Source organism: Cuculus canorus, chromosome 8 (assembly GCF_017976375.1).
Source record: "Cuculus canorus isolate bCucCan1 chromosome 8, bCucCan1.pri, whole genome shotgun sequence".
In the NCBI taxonomy this organism is placed as follows: Eukaryota; Metazoa; Chordata; class Aves; order Cuculiformes; family Cuculidae; genus Cuculus; species Cuculus canorus.
In genome coordinates, this window is record NC_071408.1 from 2,221,451 (window position 1) to 2,243,908 (window position 22,458).

General features: G+C 45.2%; 1 protein-coding gene across 1 annotated transcript in view; it reads right to left on the reverse strand.

Moving 5' to 3' along the window:
- NIBAN1 (niban apoptosis regulator 1) overlaps positions 1 to 22,458 on the reverse strand; it is a 66,470-nt gene that overhangs the window by 19,854 nt on the left and 24,158 nt on the right. Inside the window, exons 2-5 of the mRNA XM_054073177.1 lie at positions 14,207 to 14,337; positions 11,955 to 12,086; positions 11,149 to 11,263; positions 9,474 to 9,641 (exon numbers count right to left, since the gene is read on the reverse strand). Of these exons, the coding sequence (XP_053929152.1) occupies positions 9,474 to 9,641; positions 11,149 to 11,263; positions 11,955 to 12,086; positions 14,207 to 14,337 (546 nt within the window). The remainder of the gene's footprint in view (positions 1 to 9,473; positions 9,642 to 11,148; positions 11,264 to 11,954; positions 12,087 to 14,206; positions 14,338 to 22,458) is intronic.

A 22,458-nucleotide genomic window follows, 5' to 3' on the forward strand; every position in this document is an offset into this window, starting at 1 on the left:
GCTTGGCTGGAGGAAGGAGAACTGCGGCTCCCGCAGCCCCCCGATCGTGACTCACATGTTTTCCTTCTTCACAGCTGTGCTCCCTCCTAACCAAAAGGGACAAAAGACCATCCAAAGGGCTGGACCTTGGACTGGCTGAGCTGATGATGCACCAGTGCTGACAAGAGTCTCCCCTCTAAGGTCATCGGGTTTAAAACTCCAAGCTCAAGGGAGTATTTTCTCTCTGGTCTGACTGTACTCCATCCCCACAGAGAAGTGGGAAGAAGGTGCTAAAAGTCCAAGAGCGATTAATTTGAACAGTTCATGGGAAAAATATCAAGCTGTAAGTACAATAAAATCCCAATAATGCATTTTTCCTGTGCCAGTAAACACAGGAGAAAAACACAATTATGGCAGTCTTACTACAAAAACCGCTCGAAGTAGAAAGGAAGCTTTATCCTTCGAGGCTATTACAGCTGCTTAATTTAGGCAACTTTATTCTCACTTTCCATAGGAGGAAAGAATTGCCTCAGCGATAAGGCACTGAACAACGAGAGCCATCCAGCGTCGGGCTGTGCAGAAGCTGTTGGGCTGAAGCATGCAAGACAGAGGAACATTCATGGGATACAGCTCAAAAAAAGGGAATTGTACCCAAGCTGAAAGGCGCTGCGGTGCACATCCTCCAACATTTCAACACGGAAGAGCCAGGACTTCTGTAAATCAGAACGAGCAGTTTACAAAAAGGCTGGAGGACTGTGGCTGGCTTGGCAGCCAGCTCCATTATGCCATGTCAAAGCAAGGAAAACAAGGAATAAACTGTTGGGGTAGCCCTGCTTGCGTGCAAGAGAGAGGATGGTGCGTGGGAGATGGAAGCAGATGCTGCAGCTGCAAATAGGGCAGGTGGTAAAACCCCAGTGGTATCAGGAACAATTGTTCATCAGCAGAGAGGATGACATGTGCTTCATTCTCCTGAACACCCTTGCAGGGGCTTCCCCTTCAACAGCTCAGGCTGGCACCTATCGCAAGCGATGCACTCATCCCCGCTGTTTGTGGAAAGAGGAGTGAGCTAGAGGAGCTTGGTGAAGATTTACACGCATCCAGATTGATGCTACATGCTTAATCCAGGATGGTCTGCACTTGGAAAGTTACCCAAGCAGCTTCTCCAGCTGCTAATGATTACAACCTCAGCTTATTCGTGGTCACCAAGTCAACTTCTGCTTGTTCCGTTTAATTTTAAAATAAGAAAACTCACCTAGAGACTCCTACCTTTACATTCTCATTTTAGTAACAGATAAGATACTCCTAGTCACAGATTATTTTTATAAACATAATGTAAAAGCAGTTCATTCACAGAATAACTGCCATAAAGTTCTGTTTTTAAAGACGGGAGGACATCTGGAAACACCGTGACTTCATAAATCTCCCCCAATTCACACGTCTCTAAGGCACAGCTGAATTTATCCAGTACTGCAGAGAGGTGTCTGTAGGAATAAGCTTCCTTGCAGGACACCAGCAGTTTAAATCCCCCTTTAAAAAACCACAAACCTCAAACTTTAACTCCTCAAAATGATACCCAGAGGACCAGGCTACTCGACACCCACCGAGCGCTCTCATGCCTGGTGTAGAAATGGTAACTTCGAGGGTCACCTTCCTAATTTAGCCGCATCTGACGTTTTGGCTGCTGTGGGATTTGCAGTCCTCTAACGAGGTGCTCCAGTCTATGAGCTGCAGCTCTCCTCTGTCACTTGGCAGATGAACATCTGGTCATATGGGTGAGTAATGAGGGGGAGATCTTCAGTCCCAAGTCTCTACGTGCTCTCCCACTCGCGGTAGGACAGCTGCACCTTTGTTTGAGGCTGGATGTGTCACTGGCACGTTGTTTAAAAGCCCCTCGGGAAAGGCTATCTGAACAATTTTTCTGGCTCACTAACACTTCTTCTGTGTGTCTAAAGACAGCAGAGGAAATTAATTGCCCTGGTAAACGGGGTCTCGTCCATAACCAGCGATCGACCAGTCTTACATCAGTCTAAACACTGAAGATCTCTGTGCAAAAACTGCTGTAAATAGGCCTCGTTATGAGAGCGGATGAATGCCGCAGACCTCACTGCCTCTAGCTCAAACTGTGGATTTTCAGCAAATCTAGTTAAAATGAAATCCGTATTCAAACACAGCACAGTTCAAATTTTGTATCTGTACGGACGGCAGAGTGCTGTGTCAGCTCTCTTGCTGTGCTTTGTCGCAGAAAGCTCAAAACTGGCTGATGTTTAATTGCTTAAATGCCCATTTTTCTTAATTATGATCAAAGGAAGATGACTCTCTAACCTTACATATCCTGCATATTTCAACATCCAGCCTAAACTGTGTGCCCCTCTGAACCGTAAGCGTCATTAATGAAGCTATTCAAACTAATTATTGCACCATGAGAGGTGGAGAAAATAGTCATCAAACAACAGGAATGCTGATTGGCGTTTGAAGATAGTGTATCGTTTAGCCACTTAAAAAATACAAAGCCAGCAACTAAAGTCTTCACTAAGTAGCAGCAGAGCTTGTTTCTTACCGCCCGTGCAACTACATGGAAAAATCCGTGTTGGGGAAGAAGAGGGAAATGTTTCTCCAGCTCCTGGGGGGACTTCAGTCAGATGTGATAACCAGACAGCGAGAGTTTTCCACCTCCCAGAAGTGATGGGGTGGTTTGCTCTACTGAGACACCAGCGGCTCACAGCTCCCCTCTGCATCCTGGCTAACGCTGCCAACTGGGACTTAGTGGGTTTTTGGATGCAGCAGCAGCATTACTGCCTTAAACTGTTTGGGGAGCCAAGGAACTGCAGTCAGGATGTTTTATGATGTGTGAAAAAGGAGTATGTCATTCTTCAAAACAAACTGAGTACCCCTCTTGCAATCCAGTAAATATCCTTCTCCCACATGGGCTTTTATTACAATAAATGTATTACTCTTCTTGTTAATAATACCGAAGGGGTATCTTGACTGTGGACAAAGCGATTTACCAAAGCGAGCTAAACCACCGAGAACAATCTAAGCTTTTTGGCTGACATTTCGCAAAAGGCTGAAGCTCAGAAACAGAGATGAACAAGTGTTAAAACAGAATCCAGAAGCCTGACCTCACAGAGCACGGGTTTTCACTAAAGAAATGCTGATTCTGACATAACGCCCATCATTTGACTGGCAAACCTCGGAAGTTATCCACCTTCATCTGTTTCCTGCAGCACTCGCATCTAGATACACATCCCTGAGCTGGAGAGCTGCCTACAGTTTGGGGAAAGAGTCGGCATTCAGTGACTATTATTTTCCATATGGTCTCTGAATTCTTCCTGCAGGAAACTATAATTGATATCAAAGCAAGGAGGCACCCAGCGACGGCCGCAGTTGTGAGTTGGTCATGGCAGGGAGTGCAGGGATAGGACAAGAGGTTTTAAGCTGAAGGAGGGGAGATTTAGATGACATCTTAGGAAGAAATATTTTCCTGTGAGGGTGGGGAGGCCCTGGTCCCTGGCTGCTTGGAGAAGAGATGGCTTCCCCATCCCTGGAGGCGTTCAAGGCCAGGTTGGATGGGGCTTGGAGCAACCTGATCCAGTGGGAGGTGTCCCTGCCAATGGCAAGGGTTGGATCTGGATGGGCTTTAGGTCCTTTCCTAATGTATGGCACTTATTACAATATTGGGAATACAATAAAGTAGTAGGAACTGGTTTTAATTTTATATGACCTCACAACAATATTTCCTTGCTTCCTCACCCATTTGGTGGAAAGCTGTCTCTATTTTGCAGCTCCTTCTTGCTCATCACCTTATATAGCACTTTCCTGGGAAAAGAAAAATCTTTGTAAAGATATCAGGGAAATGCCTTCCTTCTTGCAATGCCACAAATAGAGAGTAGGAGGCAGATAAAGCTGAAAAATATCTGAGTTTTTAAGTATCATAATTTTTGGTTTAGCACTCTCGAAAGGTGGTGTTTCCACCATTTACTGTTTCCACTGGACAGAACTATCCTCAACGGAATAGCTTTCACGCCAAGAAATGCAAATTACATTTTTCCACATTTCCTTATCCTTCCAAGTCAACCCTCTCTCACCTTGGCATCTGTTTCTTTCAAACATATTTACGGTGTTTTTTTTCCTCTGCTTTCCATTATACATCTTTAACTTTAAAAAAAAACCCAAAATTGTAATTGGTTTTAAAAAAAAAAAAATAGGTCTTTTAAAACTAAAGCTAGTAAAAAAGAAAATATGCAACCCCAAACCAGAGGAGGCTGCTGAAAGATAAAGCTGCTATGTTCAAAACCTGTGCTGTGTTAACCATCTAAACACACAGCACGTTTCCATCTCTTGCACTGGTACTTCAAAGAAAGTTACTGCAGGCTGAGAGCCACCAAAGGATTTGGGTCAAAGGCAGATGCAGAACATCAGGGAACAGGAGATGTTGAGGAATCATTCTGCCAATCTTTCAACACCATCAAATAATAAATTAACATAGCGACAAATGATTTCCCTTTCTAATAGCGATCTTTTTAGCAGAGGTTTCCTGCAGTAGCACTTTTTCTTGCATTTCTGGTCATACCTGCCTGGGATTTATTTGCTGTGGGTTACTGGCTGTTGCTTATATAGTTTCTATTTGATGATGAGAAACTTAACATTCTACTTTGAGGCCTTTGAGTAATATCATCACATGGTGAGGGTGGACAGGATGCAGAGAATGGCTGAAAGAGAGCAAGAGACCAGGTTGCCCACGGAAGCAGTGGCTGCCCCATCCCTGGAGGGGTTCCAGGCCAGGTTGGATGGGGCTTGGAGCCCCTGAGCCAGTGGGAGGTGTCCCTGCCCATGGCAGGGGGTGGAACTGAATGGGCTTTGAGGTCCCTTCCAACTCAAACCATTCCATGATTCTATGATCATCATGTTACCATGGGGCAAAAAGCAACCACCCAAGTTCCCAGCATAATTTAAGAGCTGTCGCTTGTAAGATATTGAAGAAAGGTGGTAAGAAAGGCAATGGCCATCAGCCCCAAAACACGAGCTTCTGAAAATGTCTGTCTCCAAAAAATAAGCAAATGATCCCAACCCAAAGGGGACCACAGGTAAGGAAATGGAAGTGAATCCATCTGCTGGAACCTGGGGAGATGAGGAGAGGCTGGGAACTGGATCTTCAGAACTTACAACAGCTACAGCACCTCTAGAAAAGATCCTCTGAACAAAAGGACGCGGCACCTTTTACAAAATGGAGTCCTGTCATGTTAGTATCCAAAGAGAGCACAAAACGAAGTCTAACGCCCTGGGTCTGAGAAACATCAGACTCACAGCTCTGGTGTTTTCCTGAGAGCAACGTACTATCATCTTATTCATAGATCATGCGGTATCAAGCTGCTAACCACTAACAGAAGCTAGATGAGGTCATTTCCAAACAGGATACAACCCTGCAATAATACACTGTATTTACAGCAAATAAAGTTTTGCAGTGCAACTTCCCTCCGAGACCATTAAAGCAAATTCAGCAGGTTTAACTCTTCGCTTTGCAGCACACAATCCCCATATTGAAGCTGCTCAAAGCAGCACAAGCCAGATTAGAAGGTACCTCCCTCTTCTGGGACCAGCAGCTTCACATTTCATAGTCTAAACCCTGAGTGCATCATATAAACACACATAAAGAATCACAGTATCTCTCATCTTCCACAATCCCAAAGCATTTTCCAAACCAGCCACCATATTCTGGGTGCAGGTGACAATTTTTCTGCTGTTGAACCTTGAAGCCGGAGCCCAAATACGACCTTTCAACGGCACAAATGAGTATCTTCACGGCAGTCCCTGCCCACCACAGCGGGGTTGGAACTAGATGATCTTTAAGGTCTCTTCCAAACCAAACTATTTTATGATTCTATGATAAAGGCAAACCAATTCATTGCATGCAACAGCCCACATCTAAACTAGGAGTAGGGGTTTAGGAAACCGGAAGAGAAAATGAAGACATTTCCTTCCACACTCCACTTTGAGGCAAGCATGGCTTCTATAAAAACCCAAGAAGTTTTCAAAGCTAAGCATGACATAAAATCCTGCACCAATGAAGGTCTGAGCTCCTCAGATGCTTGAGAAGAACAGGCTCCCTGGAAGAAACAGTGAACAGACAGCAGTTCCTCCCCACCAACCAAAAACTCAGTGTACGCGGCCAGTCGTGCCAGAAGATTTGTAAAAGCCTCGACCAGTTAGGTTCTGACCAGCATAGGCTCATTTCAAAGGTCTTATGTACGCTTTATTTGAACTGTACTCAAGAAATGGGCAAAACATCGATATATTCCACTGACAGTGAAGGAAAACATCGTCCCCTCTGACTGCAAACCCCTATCAATTAGCATAAAGGACAATGACAATAGGAAATTTGAGGGAGGGGAGAACCCGCAAGCAGCACATCTGAATTATATTTGCAAGCAGTGATCACTAAATCCAAATCCTTTTGTAATTATTCTCCTGACCATGAGTTCTGACCAGAAAACCCAGAAAGAGAGGCTGGGCTGGTTATTGGTAACAGAGGGACTCAAAAGAGAGGAAGCAGCTGAATGCCAGGGCGGCTCCCCTCTCAAGACCACACACGGATTCATTCCAGTTTTCTGTTCAGCAAGAGACAGTATTTAATTCTGCTTCCTGGGAGAAAACAGCCTTTAACCAAACACTTTCTCCACGTTTTTGGCTAAAGCCCAGCACAATACATTCCCTTCCAGAAGTCATAGATTATAGACAAGCCAGAAAGGCCACTTCTGACCAGACGTTACATCTGCCTTTCTCCTGCCCTTGCCAAATCTGCCCTGGCAAAACTTAACTCATCACTTTAGAAGAGGTGCGGAGAGTGCTGCCTTGGCCGCTGCTCTGTATCCCACTAAATTATATTCCCTAGTCAAACTCAAATGGTTTTTCACATTTCTTATTTTTAAATAAAAGAACACACAGCCGATTTTTTATATCGTGAGCCTTATGACCTGTAGTATCGCTGCATGTGCCTATAACTTCACTGGATTGTTTAGGTATCTGATTTTTCTTGGCTGACTCATTAGCAAATAAGGCTTTAAAAAGTATTAATGTGACACTTTTCATTCATGCAAGAATAACTATAAATCAATAAGAAGTCCTGGGAAAAAAAACCCTGAAGAAGTTCACTCCAAGGGCAGAGTTAAGGTCACCGGGGTGTTCACCAGTGATCGTCTTTCCTCCTGCAGCACCTGGGTTTCTAGCAGATGGTGTGACACCAAGAAACACAGAAAATACGAGCTTCCATTTCCTTAGCTGTAAAAACCTCTTCATTTTTTTACAGGTGCAACAGCAGGTCTTAATCCAGATCATCTTTACCTACCAATCACTCTGTCGAGCAGTAATAGCGTGACAAAAAAGGACAGGCCTTGATGAAGGCACTTCGGTGTCGCTAAGCATGGATGAAAACTTGACCACAGAGAAAGCCGAGAGGGATAAACCCTGAACCAGATGCATAAATGAGCAATAGCTGAGCCATATGAGATATAATGAAACACAGACTCGCAGGCATTGGAGATGGAAAAGACCTATTAGGTCATCTAGTTCCAGCTTCTGCCAATTTGGAATTGGCCCCCAGAGGGATGTGCTGAACTTCAAGAAAAGAAAAAGCTGCCAAAAGCTTTGTCAAGCCTGCTACACTTGCTCCAGAAGAGAAAAACGAAAAACTCCAAACCTAATGAACAGGCTTCAAGTCATGGAGGACTGACAGTGCCAGGAAAACTTGATTGCATCCCCATCTCCTTACCAAACCTCAGCGAGGAGCAAAAGGGTGGCTTTCCAAATTCCGGAGGACTTTCATACTGTACGCCTGCCGCAGCTAAATCCAGGCTAATGAGAACCAAAAATCACAGGAGCAGGCTGTGCCCTCAGGCACGCTACGGGAATTGAGTTCCTTTGGCAGCTATATAGGGAATATTTATTGAGACTCAAGGTATTTGGAAGTGCCAAGTGAAGGCGTGTTCCTTCTAGACTGATGTCTCCAACCTATGTTAATCTAGCCATGAAACAGTCTTTATAGTCCCCGTGACTGGGTATTTATTTGCCTACCAGCGTGTTCTAGCCCTCAGCCTCTCCACACCTACACAGATTTGCATTGGAGCTGCTTCCTCTGGTTTGTACGATGCTGTCGGAGCTAGAAGGGCAGCCCGTGTCTCACCACCTTCGGCATGGCTCGGAAGCAAGCGGAGGAGGGGGACCACTGAGTGTCAGGGGAGCGTACACCACCCGGCTAGCACTGGGACCAAGAATCCTGCGTGTCCTGAGAAGAAGGCACCTGCCACCAGCTGTCACCGAGCACCACGCAAATAACTGCACGTCTAGGAAAACTACAGAGAAATAAAGTAATGTGTGTTTTCATCACAGAAATGGAGTCCTAAACAAGATCGGGAATGCCTTGGCACTGGAGACTAGGGAAAAAGAGGAGGCAGTTGAGAAGGATCTGGAGAGGACAACGGGAGACAGCTGTCTGAGAGTAATGGGTTGAAGCTGATGGCCGGGAGACAAAAATGACAGCTAAGAAAACCTGCATTGAGAGCCACTTCTGTAAATAAGATGGGCTGTTCACACACTGCCCTCTCAATTCATTTATCTACAAACACGGGCTTCGGGCCCAAGTAGCTGAGATTGCTGGAGGAGTTCCTGAGTGTTCCCAACTCCACCACGGCAGCAGGAGCAGACAGGACTCACAAACAACACTAAAGGCATGGAAGAGCCTGGACAACACGGGGGGGGAACCAGGTCACCTTGACGGAAAAAGAGAAAAGTCATCTGAAACACAGGAAAGCATTTCTCTTTCTGAAGGATCCAACTCGTAAATGCTCTTCCAATTTCAAGGGAGCAAGGCTGTTTTTATTATCCTAGCAAGTCACAAGTCGGGGGGGAAGGGAGTGGAAGTGTTAAGGTTTTCTGGTTTAACATACCCAGAAAGTGAGATTTAAATTTACCCTTGTGTAAACAATCAATGCCATGTCTTATACAGCTTTCATGTCCCTCCTCCAAAGCTTAACCACAGCTGGGGGCTTGAGCTGCCATCTAAATGCCTGCAGAAAACACCAAACATTTGACCACAGAAATGAAATGTCCCTCCACGTCGTACAAACCTCATCTGCTGTATCCACGATGCATTCATCGAGCGGACAAACGCAGGCAGGAGTTTGCCCTGCCATAGTTAGTCAACGTCTCTTATGATTTTGGATCACACTACTGGATTTAGATGAGCTGGCAGAGAGGGGAATGCCCCTTTCAAAGCAGTTCCCATGTTCTCTCCCCAAGCTTCCTACACTGCAGCTCAAACCCCACCGAAATTTGCTCTCAGCAAAGCAAGAAGGAGTACGTTAGTGCATTCCTCGAGGCACCGATAGCCAAGCATCTTTCATAAGTGAGCTGCGTTTTTCTGCAGCTTCTTTTACTGTAAGAGCTATTTAAATCTTCACGGGGGTGAACAATGCACAGGAAGAGGCCCCTTCTGCACTCACCGTGGTTTGAGTGTCTCACGCAGTCCCCCAGCACGGCGCTGAACTGCCTCTGAGCTTCTGGCTCCAAGAAGCAATAGTAGCTGTGCCGGGCAAAGGGCTGCCACAGGTAAACCGGGAATTCCCTCGGCAGCTGAACGAAGGCTTGAGCGACCTCCTTCTCATTCGACCCTGCAGGAAAATACACATCTCCATTGGAAATCGGCAGATTTCTTGTAGGTTTTGGCTCTTTTCCTCTGCTATGAGAAAGAGAACAGAACTTTGCTAGCAAAGAAGCATGAGACGTGAAAAAAAAGTCAAGTCTCCTTCTTGATCCAAATGATTCGGCACAGAGGGCGAGGACACACACCTGAGATAGCCAAAGCTCAGCAGGCGCCAACCACCTCTCTACTCTATGCCATGGCAACCTGATGTTCTCTTGTTTTGTATTCAACATGGCCATAAACTACACATTTATGGTAAAATTTCAAGGAAACTATTTCCTTGGATTGTAGCTGCTAGGGAAAAAGTTTTCATGGCAAATAAGTAAATCAGGAGGCAGCTCTTGTCTCTTCCACATAGAGACCATATAGGAGCATACAGTCTTCCATATAGAACTAAACTGCATTAAACCACGTAGGAGCAACAGTGGTTTCCCCGTCTCTAGGATAAACTGCAAGATGACCTCATGAACTGCCTCTTCAAGCCCTTGAAGGTGAAGCAAAGTAAACATTAAGTATCTCCAGTTTCCAGCTGGCATGAGTCCCTGCGTTGCTGGGGTGCTGTACAACAACCCTTGTGGATGAGCAAACCCAATCTTGTCTCGGTGCCACCCATCATGAGCCCAACCACAGAGGTTCAACTCAGAGGGTCTTCAGCATCACATAAAACGGGAGAAGGGCCATAGAAGACTAACAGAGAAACACTCTTTGTGAAGGGAGAGTCATGCAAAGCCCGCAAGCAGCCTCAGGCTGCTCCACATCACTCAACCCCAACTCCTGCAGAGGTGTGGTAATGCACAGAGGACACCTCCAGAGACCATTGCTCCACGCAACTCTCGTACCACCTAGCGCCTTGGGAAAGGGGTGTAAGGAGAACACCTCCCACTAGTCATAACTTTGTATGAGACAGGACTTAACAAAAAAAACCTTGTCTGCATGTTGCCCTTCTCCCTTTCCTTATGTGAAACCTATTTTCCTTATTTCTCCAAATCTGAGTCTGCAACATGAAATCCCCTCCCTTAAAAGCCTGGAACTTCTCCATCTTCATGGATGGGGGCAGGCAGGACCACAGTTGTTCCCGTCCCAGAAACAACAAATTCAGCAGCAGCAACCTTCCTGCCTTCTCTGTGGGACTTATTATCAACTGTGAGTCAACACAGGCAGCTGGCATCTAAAAATGGAAACAAATAAACCAGGAATATTAACAAAGCCTAGGAACAATGGTGGTGTGGTTCCTGCCCTGCTTCTGCACAGCTTCCAGCAGCTTTGTGCAGGGATGCTGGAAAAAAAGGGAGGCAGCATTTCTTTGAATGTTAACTTATGGCATCCCCTGTGTATGTCCAACTCCGGAGCTGCGCTTTGGCTTAGAAAAAGGGTTGCGTGCATCTTCCGTTGCCCCGGTTTAAAGTCTAGCCTGAAAGCCTGCCCAGAAGAAGTCTGCATAAGGGTTTGGCAGTTCAGCTTCGAGCAAGGCTTACCAACAGGATCTGGAAAATGTTTATCAGACAGCAAATTGTAATCGTCTTCTGAAGTCAGTACTTTGCCTCCCGCAGGAAGAACATGATATTTAGGGCTGGCTCCTTTCTGGTAGGCCTGGAAAAACAAGAGAGAGGGAGTCATGTAGAGATTTAAGGAGAGGGGAAAACATAAAATACACAACTCATTGACAAAGCTAATGCCCAGGGATATTACCCAGTAGGAAATTCCCTTTGCGAGGCTGAATTTTGGATATATTCCCCAGACAAGACAAATCTAAAACACGGTTAAAGGTAAAAAAACAGATTTAAAAATACCCTCTTAGTACTTATCAGCCGTGGTGAAGAGTCAGGGACAGAATGGAGGGGAAAAGGATGGGATTTTCTTCCAAGCTCTGTTTTATTTGTCAGCCAGGACTAATGTGACTACAGTATCTGGCAAATTAAAAACTTCACTGCAGTCAACTGCCCCTCAAACCCTGCCACTCCAAATCCTAGTGCAGAAGCAGGGGGGTGTATTACAGCGACATACAGAGAAGTGTTCTGTGATAGAGAAAAGAAAGTTCGAAGCGTTGTTAAAGCGATTTGCTGTCTTTTGCAAATACATGAGGCAACACAAGGCGCTTGGTTGTCCCCTCAGACATCCCCATGGAGCTTCCAGCCGGCTCCACAAGGCTGGAGATGCCTCGTCAAGGACAATTTTTCACCTAATATTGCTAAAAGAAAGGCAGCAGCAGCAGCAGCAGCACATTCCCTTGGTATCAGCTTATTTGGGAGCGTAGAATAGCTTAAGAGGAGGAAGCATTTACCTCTTTAGTCTCAAAGCAATCCACAGCGTAGTCGGTTTTGACAACAACATATCTGTCCTTCCACTTCTTCAAGTCCTCAGCAAAATGCAGCAGCTCTGCTTCATATAAGACTGTTCCAGCTTCCACCGGGGGCTACAAAGACAATTTTTGAGATTTGAAATGGCTCTGAATTAGTGACCACTTTGAAGTTTCATGTGTACGTTTCCATAAGGCTGCTCAAAGGCTTTTGAGTCTCCAAATGCAATTTGGAGTCATAAATCTCTCCCTGATTTGGGCAGGTGCCACATACACAATCAGATTCCTGTAGCCTGAGGTGAGGAGGCAGCAGAAGAGCTCTGCCCACCAAAAATACCTCCACATTTCTGAGACAGAGGCATGCTTTTTTACCTTTAGGTTGGCAGGCTGAATGCAAGACGACTTGTAGTTCACCATGTACTGAAAACATTTCATTGATGCAGCAGAGTATTACGATAAAATAGTATATTATTTTGCATTTCTTTGTGACACTTCTGTACCTGTGCTCTTGTAACTGATATCTACCTTTCCAAAGGACATGGTAGTTCTGTTATCCCACCTGTTACTTACCACGTCATTCCTTTACCCGTTTAATTTCAAATACGTTGGAAACCTGTGATTTCTAATATAAAATCATAGTTTGGGTGGAAGGGACTTTAAAGATCATCCAGTCCCACCCCCCTGCCATGGGCAGGGACACCTCCCACTGGCTCAGGCTGCCCAAGGCCCATCCAACCTGGCCTGGAACACCTCCAGGGATGGGGCAGCCACAGCTTCCCTGGGCAACCTGGGCCAGGGCCTCACCACTTTCGGAGTAAAGAAAATCCTCCTTTTGTTCAGTCTAAATCTGCCCCTCTCCAGTTTATCCCCGTTCCCCCTCATCCTATCCCCAGAAGTCTTTGTGAACAGCCCCTCCTCAGCTTTCTTGGAGCCCCTTCAGGTACTGGAAGCTGCTCTAAGGTCTCCTGGGAGCCTTCTCTTCTCCAGGCTGAACAACCCCAACTCTCTCATCCTGTCCTCATATGGGAGGTGCTCCAGCCCTCGGATCATCCTTGTAGCCTCCTCTGGACCCGTTCCAACAGCTCCATCTCCTTCTTCTGTTGAGGATTCCGGAACTGGACACAATCCTCCAGATGAGGTCTCACAGGAGAGGAACAGAGGGGCAGAATCCTCCCCCTCCCTGCTGGCCACGCTGCTTTGGATGCAGCCCAGGACACTGTTGGTTTCTGGGCTGTGAGCGCACGTTGCCGGCTCATGTCGAGCTTCTCATCAACCAGCACCCCAAGTGTTTTTTCACAGAGCTGCTCTCAATCACATCATCTCCCATCCTTTATTGAAATGGGGGATTACCCCAACCCAGGTGTAAAAAAATTTAGATTTATATCTTCTCAATACTGAAAGCTGGTTCTCTGCATTTTCCTCTGATAAAGAGACTTTTGTCTCTCTTTTTGTCTCACCTCCTCTAATTGAAAACAACTCTCCATTGCTTACTTTACATCAGGTTTTCTTGCCATCTTCTTTATGGAACCCTGCAGCCACAGCTGAAAGGGTTAGTCAAGTTTCCTACATAAATTTCTGCCAAGTGTATCATCTCTGACACAAGATTCTTGCAAAACCTTGCAATCAGCAGGAAGGAACTAGTTTTGTCCACGTGTCTAACTGTACCTTGATGAAATGCAATGCTTTGTACCAGAAACCTGTGCCATAGTTCTTGTCACGCTACGGTTACCAAAACAAAGACAAATTTTCAGAAGTAAACCTTAAACTTGCACCCAAACGCAACTTTTCCACTCAGAAACTAACTGAACCAAATCCAAAATCTGTAGTTACAAATCCATTTTGAACTCTTGGATTATAGAAAAGAAAATACATATGTTAAATGTCCCAGATACTCACTTATTATGTATTCAACTATCCAATGCAAGAAGCTGAAAGAGCACTTCTGTGCGATGCTTTTCTATACAGTAATATCTAAAGGACTTTAAAAATTCTTTGGGTTTCATTTTTAGAAGCTTTTGAGTACCCGTACCACCTCTTAACTTCACTGGAGGGCATTCAACCCTGAGGAAAACAAGAAAACAGCTACCAAGGTAGCTGACACACTTCCAGCTCATGCTTTTCATATGTTATAACTACCAAATGTGTGATTTCAATAGTTAATGTGTTCATCATTCCATGCAGGAGAGCAGAGCTAGATGGTAGCTTGAGGATGGGGAAGGGCTTACATGCTCTCCTACCTTGGTTTTCAGGAAGCGGGACTGGGAATCGCGGTGCTGCTCCAGCTCATCCTGCACGTGCTTGCAGAAAGCCACGGCATACTGGCGTCTGTAGTGGGGGCTGAAGTTTTTAATGACGGCCTCTGTTTTTCCTGAAGTAAAAATAGAGATTTAATTGTATTTAATGTACGGGCATCAAAGAACTGTAATGCAGAACGAAGGCAGTTATCAACAGCTGCCCAAAATATTACCCAAGGGGACCAAGCACAGATCATCAGGAAACCCTGAAGACACTTTCAGCTGTTGTGATAACCAGTGCAGGGGGAATTTGTCCAGGAAAACATTGGGGTTTGGACCTTGGTTTTCCTCCTTATATGGGCAAAAGGCATCACAAATCCATTTCTCCATGGAACGACGCTATGGAACGCCACAGAGCTGGTAATGTTCAAGAGCTGATAAAGCTCTCAAAAGAACACACAGACAGGTGATACCGGGGAGCGTTTGGCCATATTAGCCAATTTTATCACACAGCGAGATTTTAAAGCTGACTCAAAGCTCTCACAAAGGCTATTTTCTAGGCTTGGGCATTGCAGTCTCCTCTTTGTTTTAATGTAAACAGATATGCAATCTGGCTGCAATAAACATTAATCTTGTATTGTCTTGCTATGATCAAGATCTCATCAGCAGCAATAAGAGCAATAAACACACTGCCAGTCCCATTTCTGGGAAACTTAAAGCAATTTACACATCATTAACTCATTAACTCTATCAAGGAAATTAATAATGATTTACAGACAGCGGTATGAAGCTAAAAGTTACAGCCGTGTGCATGTATGTGACTCAAAGAGTCAGCACCAACGAGAAACCCAAAACCTGGACGATGATCTAGACAGCACCCTGACCTGGACACTGGAGAGATCCCTTTCTTCCTTGTATTAAGGAGCCCCAGGCCAAAGGTTTTTTTTTTCCAAGAACACAACAGAAATGTGATTTCACACCCCAAGCAACTTTGATGCTTTCAAAATTTTATTTCGCTCTACTTGGGAATAAAAAACCATATCATTTTTTCTGTGTAAGAAACTATGGTAGTTCCCCATATAAGATTTCTTGAAGCCTTTATATGCAGGGACTTCTAAAGCAGGACTGGCATCACTCAGCACTCCAGAGGGGCCGAAGAGGGGAAACAGGAAGAAGCACTGGGATCTCCAGACTCTGGAAAAGCTGAACCACCAGCATCTTACGATGACAGACTCCTCCCAGGCACCCATCAGCATCACCAAAAGGGACTGGCTGGGTGGTTTCATGCTGTTTCTGTATTTTATACGTGGGCTGCGAGCCTGCAGCAGTTCTGATGAAAGAGAAAAGTCACAAAAGATTTGCTGTTTCAAGCACGCAAACATAGTCCTTCTAAAGTAACCTTGCCAGGTTTACTTCTAAAGTCCTTGCCAGGACTTCCCAGATTACTACTACTACTTTTATTGCCATTTCTCACCAAAAAAGAAAAACGGGGTTTAAATGTCAGCACAGTTCCCAGAACGTCCACACCTTATTTCACCTTAAGCAATTTTAAATACAGATAATGAAAGAGCAAAAACTGTGGACTATTATGACGGTACACGCATAGGATGCTCTGCTGTAGAAGATGCGCTGGTCCAAGATTTAGCACTTCTGGCTACCTTATTTCCATTTACAAAGAATAAATCCATGTTGCTGGGGCTGCCACGGAAAACCACTCTGTTTGGGAAGGAGCTTGCAGAGATGGGCAATGGCAAAAGATTTTTGTAAGGTCCTTGCTTCAGGTCTAGTTCAGATTTACTCCTAATGAGGGACATTAACAGGCTGAAATCATCAATTCAGACAACTGCACTATTTAATTGCTCCGTAACTTCCTGCTAATTACATTTACATCACTGTAGTTATCTAGATACGCACGCAAAAGAAAAAGCCATACATCAGCTCCTCTGCTGCTGTGGTTTCATATTCAGTTTGATGCACAGAATTGGATGCATCTCTCAAGTTCAGGGACAGCATTTTGGCTGCCCCATCCCTGGAGGTGTTCAAGGCCAGGTTGGACAGGCCTTGGGCAGCCTGAGCCAGTGGGAGGTGTTGGAACTGGATGATCTTTAAGGTCCCTTCCAACCAAAACTACTCTATGATTCTATGATTCCAGCAGCTCTCACCTCAGAGAGGTGAGGTGGAGCTCATCAACAGGATCTCGCTGCCTCCTAGTCAAGCCAAAGCCCCTCTGTCCCACTCCTGCCCCTTTCCAAGCACATGCCACCAGGTTCCAAACCTGCCATCTCTTCAAGTCCTGCCTGGGTGCATGGAGGAGATGGCTTGGCCACTGCAGCGCCTGCAGTCATTGCCCAAAGCTGGAGAGACATCAGGTGGGGTGAATTTTTCAGGTACAGAAGTTTTTCACAGCTTTAGTTGTAGGACAGCAGCGGGTGACCATCTGGATTCCAACCCATCACTTTTAAAAGACCAGATCCTTTGAGAACTACTGATTATAGGATTTGATTGGGTAATAGCAGGATGTTGGTGCTGTTGGAGCAGAAAATCCCTGCCCATCTGACAGCCTTTTATAAACCAGCCTGTTTGGAGCAGAGGCGTACGCTTATTCTCCAAATAAGGACAAAGCTTCCCAAAAAATCTTCTTTATAGCATTTTTTTTTCCTTCTGATCCCAGCCAGCAGTAGGATGTTGTTGGTCTCTGCCTCCTTGGAGTTTCCTGCTCAGGCTCCTGCCAGGTTTTGCCCCTGTTTTCCACTGTGGATTTTTGTTTTCCAGCTTGCAGTGGCCTCTTAATTTGTCACCGAGGGCTCTGGGACACCAGACCTCACTGGAGCGCTGCCTGCATCCTGCAGTAAAAATTTGTAGAGGAAGCAAGACAAAGAACAAAATTCTGGTGTTGGGGCAAAAAAAACCCCAACAATCACAGGAAATACCTGTAATTTTGGCAATGTCTTCCAATTATGGCTAAATTGGCTCAGAAGCGATTCTCCAGGGTCAGCATTTCTTAGGTCAGCTTAAAGCACGATGACCAAAAAGACCGGAACTATGTAATTCATAATACATATAAGCGAGAAATAGGAGATCAATGGGATTTCTATATGCAAAATATATTTTCAGTCAACCAAAATACAAATTGAAATGTTTCATGCTGTTTATTTCAGTCTTCTCACTACCTGTGGCGAAGGTTCTCTGTATTAAAAATACTATTCCGTCTTAAAATGAGATGAAAAGGCTTTTTGAAGTGAGCGGCCCTACACAAGGAGTTGGCTCTCGCACTGCTCGGCTCAACAGGAATTTCAACACTACCTGCAGATGGGAAGAGAAGCGGACAGACCCTTGATCCATTGTTCATCAGTGGATCTTTAAACCCTTTTGGTTTACAGAAGATAAAAATACACTATCTGAAAACAAACACGATGGAAACAGTCATGAGTAATAGAAACTCTTCCCATAAAATGATAACATGGGGCAACTGGAGATAAAATACTCCAAGGCAGTTGAAAAATGAGTTCCCCTAATTCTTTTCCAAATTTAGCGTGGCTCGCTTAGTCAGAGCTGTTTATATGAAGCAAGGCCAACTTTCCCACTCGGCTGGCCTGGCAACAGCGCAGCTCCAGCCCATACAAATATGATCGGAAACCCATCAGCCAGATGGATATTTATCCTAGGAGAAGATGAAATGCGGTCATCTCTAGCAGAAGCCTGCATGCAACTGAAAATACCAACAGGAAAAGTCAACAGTGGTGGAGGTGGATGGATTTCTCTCAAATGAACGTGGCACGGGTCCATTCCTCCTTTCTTCAGGGTTTAGATCCCAATCCTGAATAAACTTTTCAAATGCTTCATGATGCATTTCCTGTTCCAGAGAAGCACCCTTGCAGTTGACCACAAAAGTTTAGTGCAAGTTATGATACCCCTTTTGGGACATATCATTGCACTGAGAAACAAGAAACATTTGCCAGTTGCCTCAACGGATGTTGGGAATCCTCCCTCAAACGTGTTTCTTTCCACTTCTTCACTGCCTTTGACTTTCTTAACTGTGTGTCACCCATGCTGGACACTTCTACGTAGCTCCAAGTCTTCAGACCTACAGCATGTCCTCAAGTACCCGCCTTTTTATTTGGGGTTTCACTGCTTTCATTCAAATAAACTGGCATATGACTTTAAAAAATAAGGGCGCTCTTTGGCAAGTTCTGCCGTGAACTTCTGCTGGTGTAGCCACTGGCTTTCAGCCGAGTGGGACGGCCGCGCAGAGCCTGGTTAGGTCACCCTGCCACGCTCCTCAGCTCTTAACAACGTGTTGCCAAATGGCCGGTACAGATGCAGGTCAGGATAATACAAAAAGAAAGGTCAGAAAACAATAACTTCTTGGCTGGCAGAAAAGAGAAGGGTTGCTCGCACTCAGCAGACTTCAACCATTTGGAAGTTAGGAGGAGAAAGAGGCAAGGACTTGCCCAAAATACTGTTATTCCACTTAAATATTGGTGCCTGGTAGTAAGATGACCCTTCTAAGGGTAGAAAGATGACCACTCCATAGCACAATTGCTTGAATTAGGCACCTTTTGAACGGGGCTTTCAAAACTACCACAATCGGTGATGTGAATCTCTCTAGAGCTCTGGGAAATTTAACTTCCTAAACTATTTAAGCCCAATGCAAAATATACTTTACTCCCCAAGGGAAGTAAACTGTAAAAAAAGCAGACAATTTGCTATATCAAAGCAAATCCTAGACAAAATAAAAGCTAAAAGAAACAATAAGCATTGTGCACGCCGAATGCCGGTACGTCCAGCACTTCAAACAAGTGTGAAGTATTGAGATAGAATAGGAAGAAATTACTTTATCCTCGTATTTTTTCCACAGAGCTACAAGAAAAGCCATCAGAAGTAAATATAATATTAGGGAGGTAGCGTTCACAAAGGCTTGGAGTGATAGGATGAGTGGCAATGGGGATAAACTGGAGAGGGGCAGATTTAGACTGGACAGAAGGAGGAATTTCTTCACCATGAGGGTGGTGAGGCCCTGGCCCAGGTTGCCCAGGGAAGCTGTGGCTGCCCCATCCCTGGAGGGGTTCCAGGCCAGGTTGGATGGGCCTTGGGCAGCCTGAGCCAGTGGGAGGTGTCCCTGCCCATGGCAGGGGCTTGGAACCGGCTGGGCTTTAAGGTCCCTTCCAACCCAAACCATTCTATGATTCTATGAAAAGATCAGTTGCTCATACTCACAAGGTGCTTCCTCAGCCAGGAATGCAACAGACCACTGGGGAAACGCTTTTAAATGTTAAACTGTAAACTACAGTGCGTGCCTTAATGTTACTCAGCAAATTCAGTACCAAGCTTTAAAACTACTACTATAGAGCCAGCCAGCTATGCGGACATCTAATCTTATTCTCACAGCCCATCAGAGTGGGAGTAAAACGAGTTAACAAAATAATTTCACTGTTCAGCTCATGAGCCAACTTCATCCCAAGCCCAAACGCAACCTTTGATTGAGATAAACATCTCAAATTATAGATGCTGTACCTGAGCCCTGCGAAGCTGCAAAGCTGGATGTCAGTACTGGCAGCTCGGAAATGGGTTGGATACACAGTGTGAAGAGAGAGAAGCTGCCTCTGTCGTGATCCCATGCGTAAAACCTGCTCTTCCTGAATTCACCCATTCAATCCAAATGTCAGTATCGCCTATTAAATACAGCTGGTAACCAGAAAACCTGTAACAGCAATTCTTTTCAGAGTATCCTATCTAACCATGCCCACACCTTCCAGTGCTCCGGGACACAGAATAGTGCAGTGAGAATTACCAGTGATCCCCGTTTCTCTACAATCTTTCTTATGGTTACTTATGGTAACACCCAGAAACCGTCTAAATCCAAGGGCTCCCACGCTTTATCCTACAACGACAGGGAGGCAACATAAAATACTTTCTCTGTTGTTGAAAGTAGAGCTCGGTTGGATCTTTATTTATAGAAATAGTATCTTGATTAATCGTGAGTCATGATTTAATACTTGTTATTAAAATAAAGAGATGACAGACACAAATCCCATGTTGTGATTTGGCTGAATCACTTCTCCACAGGTTTGTCTGCACTCGCTCAGCCAAACCAGGAAGCTCTCCAGCGGAGCTGCCCCTCTTCCCCATGCAGAAATGCTGAAAAGCCTGGCTTGCACCTGATAAAATATTTAAACCAATTATTCACTCTCAGCCTTGTTTGGTATTAATGGAGATTACTCTCATTAAAAAATTATAATGCTGTAACTACACGGCTGTGCACGCACCCAAATCATCTCTCTGCAATGTGGACACTGGTAAAATCCCAGTTATTCACCCAAAACGCAACATAAAAGAGAGAATTCCATCACACTTTGGATCACCCTCTTCCTAAATCTCAGCGTATAAGCAGTCCTTGAGTGTTTAGCCCATCTTCTCTACAGAACGAGCGGCAAAGTCAATGCTGTCATGTGAAAAAACGCCAGATTTCTTAGCAAGTTTCCAGCTGAGATCATGGATGCAAGATTTGTGCTCCACTGGCAGCAAAGGTTCTCTCTCAGAGCAAGCAAAGCAAACACGATTGTATGTTCATGTAGACTTCATCCACGGCAAAGGAGGAGCTGAAAGCAACAAGTTCTCTTTCAGCCTTGCAGGTCTTCCTTTCTACAATTTTACTGGAGTACTCGTCTCTTCCTCAAGCACTCTGCTAAACGAGGCTAAATTTTAATCAGAGATGCACAATTATCCCATGAATTTCAATAGGTTTATATACCTATAACGTTCTTGGGTTATTTCATGAGCATTTCGTATGTCAGAGGAAGCAGACAGACCTTGTACGCCCCACAAAAAGGCTTGTTTTCTTAACAGTACCTTGTGAATTAACTATGGCTCCTGCTATTTAAAATTAATTCCAAATACTACCTCCTTAATGAAAAATAAAGAGCAAAATATAGAGCAGTAATCCTGCTTAAACACAGACCATCAAACTCATTCCTACAGCTAAGGAATCAAGACCAGGATCAAGAAAACTCTTCTCAGGAAGTGCTGAGACAGGACTATCGCACCTTTGATTTATGGTCAACCATTATTATCCTAAAGAGTGCATCTCCCACACCTTTGCAAGCACCTGCTATAACCCGAAACTCAGTGGAGGAGAGCTCAATTGCAATCACGTTATTTCCATGCTGTGTTCTTCGCAAGAGGCACCTGCATCCCTCTGACTGCACTACATGTCGCCGAGGTATTTTATGTGAAACCAACTGCTGTCAAGATGGAAACGTATTTTAGCATCAATCTGTGATCGCAAAACATGAAATAGAGGAATAACCTCCATCAGGTACATCCACTCCTTCAGCCCTGGGACACTGATCCCTCCAGCTTCTCCATGCCTTCTGCCACCCATGTGTCATCTGACAGGCTGAGAGAGTTGGGGTTGTTCAGCCTGGAGAAGAGAAGGCTCCCAGGAGACCTTAGAGCACCTTCCAGTGCCTGAAGGGGCTACAGGAAAGCTGGGGAGGGGCTGTTCACAAAGGCTTGTGGGGACAGGACGAGGGGGAATGGGGATAAACTGGAGAGGGGCAGATTGAGACTGGATATAAGGAAGAACTTCTTCACCATGAGAGTGGTGAGGCCCTGGCCCAGGTTGCCCAGGGAAGCTGTGGCTGCCCCATCCCTGGAGGGGTTCCAGGCCAGGTTGGATGGGCCTTGGGCAGCCTGAGCCAGTGGGAGGTGTCCCTGCCCATGGCAGGGGGTTGGAACTGGATGATCTTCAAGGTTCCTTCCAATCCAAACTATTTCATGGTTTTATGCTGGGGGAAACCAACGGACAACCTCTCCAGCCAGATACTGGTCCTGCACAAGGAGCTCCACCATCATTGCAGGTAGTAAGCATCAGGAAACCATTAGCAGTTGGGCTGGGGATGGGAAAAGCACCAGGAAGGACTGGGATTTTATCCTTAAAATGCCTGAATTGCAACCGGTGAGACCAGGCACTCAGTATCAAGCAGTGGGGGCCACCAGCCGGCAGCTCTGCAGCACTCCCGTCACTGAACTGTTATTCAGAGGAGAAAAAGGATTTCACGAGTTGCCTTTCTGCTTCAGATTCCAAAAATCCTAACAATCACAAATTACTGAAAAGCCAAAAGCTTGAGGTCAATCAAGCAGAAAGAAGCCCAACACCTGCCAGGGGTTTAAGTAACACTGTCAGAAAAGCTTATCCTCAACCTGCTGAAATTTATCCTTTATTGGTAACGGGGCTGGAAGCAGGAACGCTCTGT